Genomic DNA, 6010 nt, shown 5'->3' on the forward strand with positions numbered 1-6010 from the left:
GAAGACGGGGAGCTGATTGTTAATTTTTGAGTTTTTGTTTTGTTTTTTTTGACCTGAAGTGAGAATGTGAAATGATCTGATCTCTACTTGGAGTTTTTTGTTGTTTAATAAAGGGACTTTTAACCTCTCCTCTCCTCTCCTCTCCTCCTCTCCTGTCCTCTCCTGTCCTCTCCTCTCCTCTCCTCTCTCCTCTCTCCTCCTGTCCTCTCCTCTCTCCCTCCTGTCCTCTCTCCTCCTGTCCTCTCCTGTCCTCTCCTCTCCTCTCCTCTCCTCCTCCTCTCCTGTCCTCTCCTCTCTCCTCCTCTCTCTCTCCTCCTCTCCTCCTCTCTCCTCCTCCTCCTCTCCTCCAGCTGCAGGGTTGAGCTGAGGTGAGGTGTGTTTGATTTATACACCAGCCGTGCACTGGGCACCGTGCTGGCAGCCTCCTCTGGCAGGCAGCAGCATCACAGAGGTCACACAGCAAAGTTCAGGTAGAAAACCAACACATGTGCCAGATTTGACTTTCGACAGCAAAGTAAAGTTTTTCATAAATGAGCTGCAGCCTGAGAGTTTATCAGGCTGCAGCTGCTGATCAATCCACCAGCCTGTTAAAGAAGCTGTCAGCGATCTGATCACTACTGTTCGATCACGATTGATTAATGACTCTATTATTTTTGTCGATTACTCAGTTAATCTACAGAACATCAGAAACAGACAACAGACAAAAGGCGTGTTAGTGTCTCGTATCTGCAGAGAGTTTCTTATTTTCTCTCTTTGTTGCTGCTCGGGACGCTTTACCAACCCAACATGTGGCTGTTTGACGTCCTGGGAATGAGACTCAACTATCAACTATCTTTGTGGTGCGTTCAGGAACAGCTGGGACAAATCCTACTGACTCTACCTTTAACTTTAATAGTCTTTGAATTATATTAATATGACGTGAGCTTCAGTTAGCTTTGACCACAAATGTCCTTCAGAGGGAGACTTTTTACTCTGATACTCTGAGTACATGTCAGAGCCTGTACTCAATTACTTTTAGTAGTAAGTATCTGTACTTGTACTGGAGGACAGACTGACTACAAACACAGCAACACTGTGGAGGATCCACACACAGTTACACACAGTAACACACAGTTACACACAGTAACACACAGTAACATCAGTAACACACAGTTACACACAGTAACATCAGTAACAGCTTCAGGACATATAAACTCACTGCAGCATGTAAACATGACAACACTCACATGTAAACCTTGGCTCTGCTCGGTACCTTGTTTTTCCTGTGAAACCACATGAGTCCGAGAGACAGGACACACACACACACACACACACACACACACACACACACACACACACACACACACACACACACACACACACACACACACACACCAACTTAAACACACAGCTGTTTCTGTTTGTCATTCTGCATCCATAGCCAGGGGCGGTAACTAACAACACACTGCTGAGCAACACACATGCTATTACACAAACACACACACACACAACAAGCTGATAGGAAATAATCTACTGTCCTACACACACACACACACACACACACACACACACACACACACACACACACACACACACTGATTAGAAATCTATCTGATTTATATGGGTTACAGTGTCGGAGCAATGATGCCACTCTCTGCACAAACAACACAAACACACACTGAGGCAGCGTGCACACTCACACGTGCACAGACTGCCTGAGTCCTCCCACTGCAGCCGGTCAGCTCACCAACGGGCCGAACAGCGCCAGAATATAAAGAGAATCAGTCACTTAGTCAGTCAGCTGCCCACAGGAAGAGGAGTCTTGAAATATTCACATCACATCGATTCGAGGATACACCTCCACATTTTTCAAGGCACGAAGACTCGGTCCACCCACCTCGTGTTAACAGCGAGTCTGTTTATCTTCTGCAGTTTCCTCCTGCATGTCTTCGCGCTGGGAGACGGCACACCAGTGGATTTCCCAACTGTGTTAAAATGTTTTGAGCATCATCTTCTGTAAATTTGTTAAAACATATTAAACTGGAATGGCAATCAGTAGAGCGTATACCTCAGCTGAAGATAACAGTCCCTTTTTATACCCTACACCTGATTTATTTCATTCTGATCCATGAATTATTCCCTGAGAAATCAACAAAAATGTCAAAATAATTCAGAAAATGAAAACAATCCTGGATCCGTCCCTTCATCTGGATCCACACCAACAGTTAACAGGGTCTATTCTGGGCTGAGACCCATCCGCCATCCCAGCTGACAAACCAATAACAAACAGACACGGGTGAAATCTCCTCTGTGGAGGTGAAAATCAGAAAATTGTCAGTGAAAAACAAACCTGTTCTCACAAAAACGGGAACTTGGTCAGTGGCCCGGTGCTTTACACTACAGCCCCTTCCACACACGCACAGTCACTCTGGATTTACCCATAATCCACCGTGAACGAGTGGACGTGTTGACGACCTGTAATCTTCCTCGTTAGTGCTGGTTTAATCAGCTGTAACACAACGTACACTGGGAGTTCATCACAAGTAAACCACACACCCCAACGACAACAGCTCATTACTAAAATCTCTGTGCAGCGGCCATGTTGTTAACTCAGAGATCAGACGCAGGTGTGACACGGGGAGGTCTACGTCTAAATGCTGTGTGAAAGGGAAGTTTAGTTTTGGAAATAAGCTGTGAGCTAAGCTAAGCTGTGAGCGAGTGTGCTGCACTGTGTGAACCCGACAGGCAGCGACTCCGTGCTGGATGTAAACAACAGCCATGACAAACAGGAAGTGAGGGCGCAGCAATGTGACAGAACAGGAAGTGACTCCCCGTGAGACGAGGCCGGTGTCACAGTCTGACACCAGTACATGAGGCGGAGGACGGTCGGGGGGGCGGCTGGAGGATGACCAGATGATTCAGTGACCCGACTGTCACACAGACTCACTGTTTTCTAACTGACAGACACACAAATGTTCCTGCTCCAGATACAGGACATGAAATATGGTGGAGAGTCAGAATAAAAACTGATCTCAGTCGTCAGTCTCCAGGATCAGAATATGACTTTTTTGATTTGTGCAAAGTGGTTCAGTCTGCTGTGAGGTGTGTAATCTGCTGGAAATATAACAGAAGGAGGAGTAGAAGAAGAAGAAGACAGAGAAGAAGAAGAAGAAGAAGAAGAAGAAGAAGAAGAAGAAGAAGAAGAAGACAGAGAAGAAGAAGAAGAAGAAGACAGAGAAGAAGAAGAAGAAGAAGAAGAAGAAGAAGAAGAAGAAGAAGAAGAAGACGGAGAAGAAGAAGAAGAAGAAGAAGAAGAAGAAGAAGAAGAAGAAGAAGAAGAAGAAGAAGAAGACAGAGAAGAAGAAGAAGAAGAAGAAGAAGAAGGTTGCTCCATCCTGATCTGAAGGACAGTATGAAGTCATCAGGATTATTCTGGGATTCAGACTGTGATTAATAGTGAGAGGGTAATTCTGTTCATGTCTCTGAGGCCAGATTGTCCCAGGGATTGGAACCAGCGACCACCCCGCTCCTCTGCCCCGTAGGCTCGCAGCGCTCTACATTAGGACACAACGGGGACTCTGGGAAATGTGTGTTAGTGAGGCACAGCTCATCCAGGCCTCGTTTTACCAGAGAGAGAGACAGTGTGTGTGAACGGTGTGTGTTTCTGTATTGATGTGTGAATTTCTGTGTGTGTGTGTGTGTGTGTGTGTGTGTGTTTTCTGTTGCTGGTAGTCCAAACAGGCACCAAATGGCCCCAAACCCCGAGGCATTGAGCTGCTACTCACAACGACTACATGAGTGTCATCCCCACCTCTCTCCCCCTCTCCCTCCCTCTCTCTCTCTCTCTCTCTCTCCCTCCCCCCCTCTCTCTCTCCTCCCTGCAGATGGTCTTGTATGTTGTCCTCTCTCTCTCTCTGTTTTTTTTCATGCATATGTTGTCAGTGTTTCGCGCTGTGCTCACATTTAAACATCTATAATAAGTCATTAACTCTCAGGCAGCCTGAGCAGATCCCGCTCGCTGTTTGACGGGACGCGGTGCAGATTGACTCACACGGATTCCCTCAAGCAACGTTTTCACCGCCACCATGCGACACGATGCACGAGTCAGACGTGACATCAGAGAGGTGACTGGACCGAGTCTCAGGTCATGTGACGCAAGTAGAACATATCAGTTTAATCCAGCAGCGGACGAGTTCAACTCACATCTTCATCTTCTGCTGCGGTCGTCCATGAAAGTGTACAGCGGGCCGTGAACTCTCCTGTAGTCCAGGTGAGATAGAGAGATAGGTTGTATAAAGGTTGGATACAGGTCGGACGGGGTGGAGTCCAAAACTTCAACAGTTTTTTTAACAGAACTATTCTCATTACAACAACATGGTGCCTCAGTGACTGAGGGTGCCAACAGTTTTTCTTGTGCTTGAGCTCAAGTGTTTTTATCCTCACTGGGCTTTGTCTGATGTTTTTCCCTCGTGTGCAGAACCTCCAGCACCACCAGACGACCCAGCCGGCCTGCCCTCCTTGTCATCTACTCCTTTAAACTGATTTCCTGCCTCTGCATTTTGGGTCCGAACAAAACCCTCCACCGTGACGTAAACGTGACATTAAATTCTCAGATTATCTCACGACAACCTGATCTGTATCTTGATATTTGGTGAATCAGTGGACGACGATCAAATATCAACATGTTTCTGACCAAATATCTCGATGATGACTATTGATAGTACAACAGTCTAACCAGGTACACATCACTTTCCCTGAAGTAGTTTTCTTGCCTAAACTACGGCCGTGCGATGGAGGTCTGGTACGACTGTCGCTGATGTGCTGTCCAGTCATTTAGTTGTGAGGATGTGTTGTGTACTTTCCTCACTAACTTGGAAAAGCACCTCATGAAACACTCCTTCTCCAACTGTACTTAAAAAAAAATCCCTCTTTGTAAAGCCGGTAAAAATCAAAGCAGTGGATGTTGTATGAAGTCTAAATACAGAACACAACACATCAAGTCGATGATCATCTCGTCATTACCGTCAAACCGAACACAAAAGGCGAAACATCAGAGGATTTCAGTATATGGATTTTTAAATAGCATGGAAGCTAATATCAGTTTCCACTTCAATGAATTCTTCATTATCTTGACCTGAAGTCTCCAGTCAGACGCTCGATGTTGCTCCACTGCAGAGGTCGATGGATCTGAACTGAGCAGATAAAGAGCGAACACAGGTGAAGCAGCAGCTGATCTGATTCAAGGTGTGGCGGCTGGCTCTCTCGTGGTTTCCCTGCTGCTCTCTCTCTCTCTGTAAACTGTCAGAGCACCAGAGGCACAGCAGACTGTTTTGGAAATGGAAAGTACGGATGTGATTTGATTGGTCCTGACTGATTTTGGCTCCAAACGCACCAGCTGATCCCAGGATTCCTTCTGCTTCCTGTCCTTGTCTTGTTTCCACCTGAGCGGCAGCGACCACTGACTCATGAATCCTCTCTCTGCCTGAAGCCTCTGAAACTTCATTCCCCTCGTTTATCTCACCGCCTTTCGTTTCACGTTGGTACCGCCCCCGTGCTCCGGCCCATCGCGTCTCGTTTCCTTCCCCTCGTCAGCCGTGATGGAGCTGGGCAGCGTCTCATCCGGGAGCAGAACGCTCACGTCTAAAAACATAATTTGGCCGTGACGAAACGAGATGAGACAGAGGATCTGATTGGCCGCGTATCAGATCTGCTCTTATCCCTGTCCGAAGAGTCGAGCGCTGGAGCTAATGAGGTTGGACGGCTGGTTGTGATTGGTCAGATGAGATGTGGCAGAGATTAGGTGAGAGGTGAAAGGATGAATCAGCCTTCAGCTCGTGTGAGTGCAGACGAGCTGACAGTGAATAAAACATATGACCGAGGATGTTGTTTCACTCACATCACCAACAAACTCCATCATTCTCCTTCCCGAATTTTGAAGCAGTATTTTTCACTTCAGACATTTCAAGAGAAAATTAATAATATGATGAGGAATAAGTGACTACTTTGATAATCATAAACTAAAAGGTAACAT

At 46.4% G+C, this 6010-nt stretch overlaps 1 protein-coding gene across 1 annotated transcript in view; it reads right to left on the minus strand.

The window, feature by feature from the left end:
* The window catches only part of LOC140999279 (IQ motif and SEC7 domain-containing protein 1-like), a 25993-nt gene extending 20364 nt beyond the window's left edge, over positions 1-5629 (minus strand). The window contains exon 1 of the mRNA XM_073469602.1: positions 5501-5629. Within this exon, the coding sequence (XP_073325703.1) occupies positions 5501-5629 (129 nt within the window). The remainder of the gene's footprint in view (positions 1-5500) is intronic.
* Positions 5630-6010: the final 381 nt, after the last annotated feature.

This window comes from Pagrus major, chromosome 7, assembly GCF_040436345.1.
Source record: "Pagrus major chromosome 7, Pma_NU_1.0".
Taxonomy (NCBI): domain Eukaryota; kingdom Metazoa; phylum Chordata; class Actinopteri; order Spariformes; family Sparidae; genus Pagrus; species Pagrus major.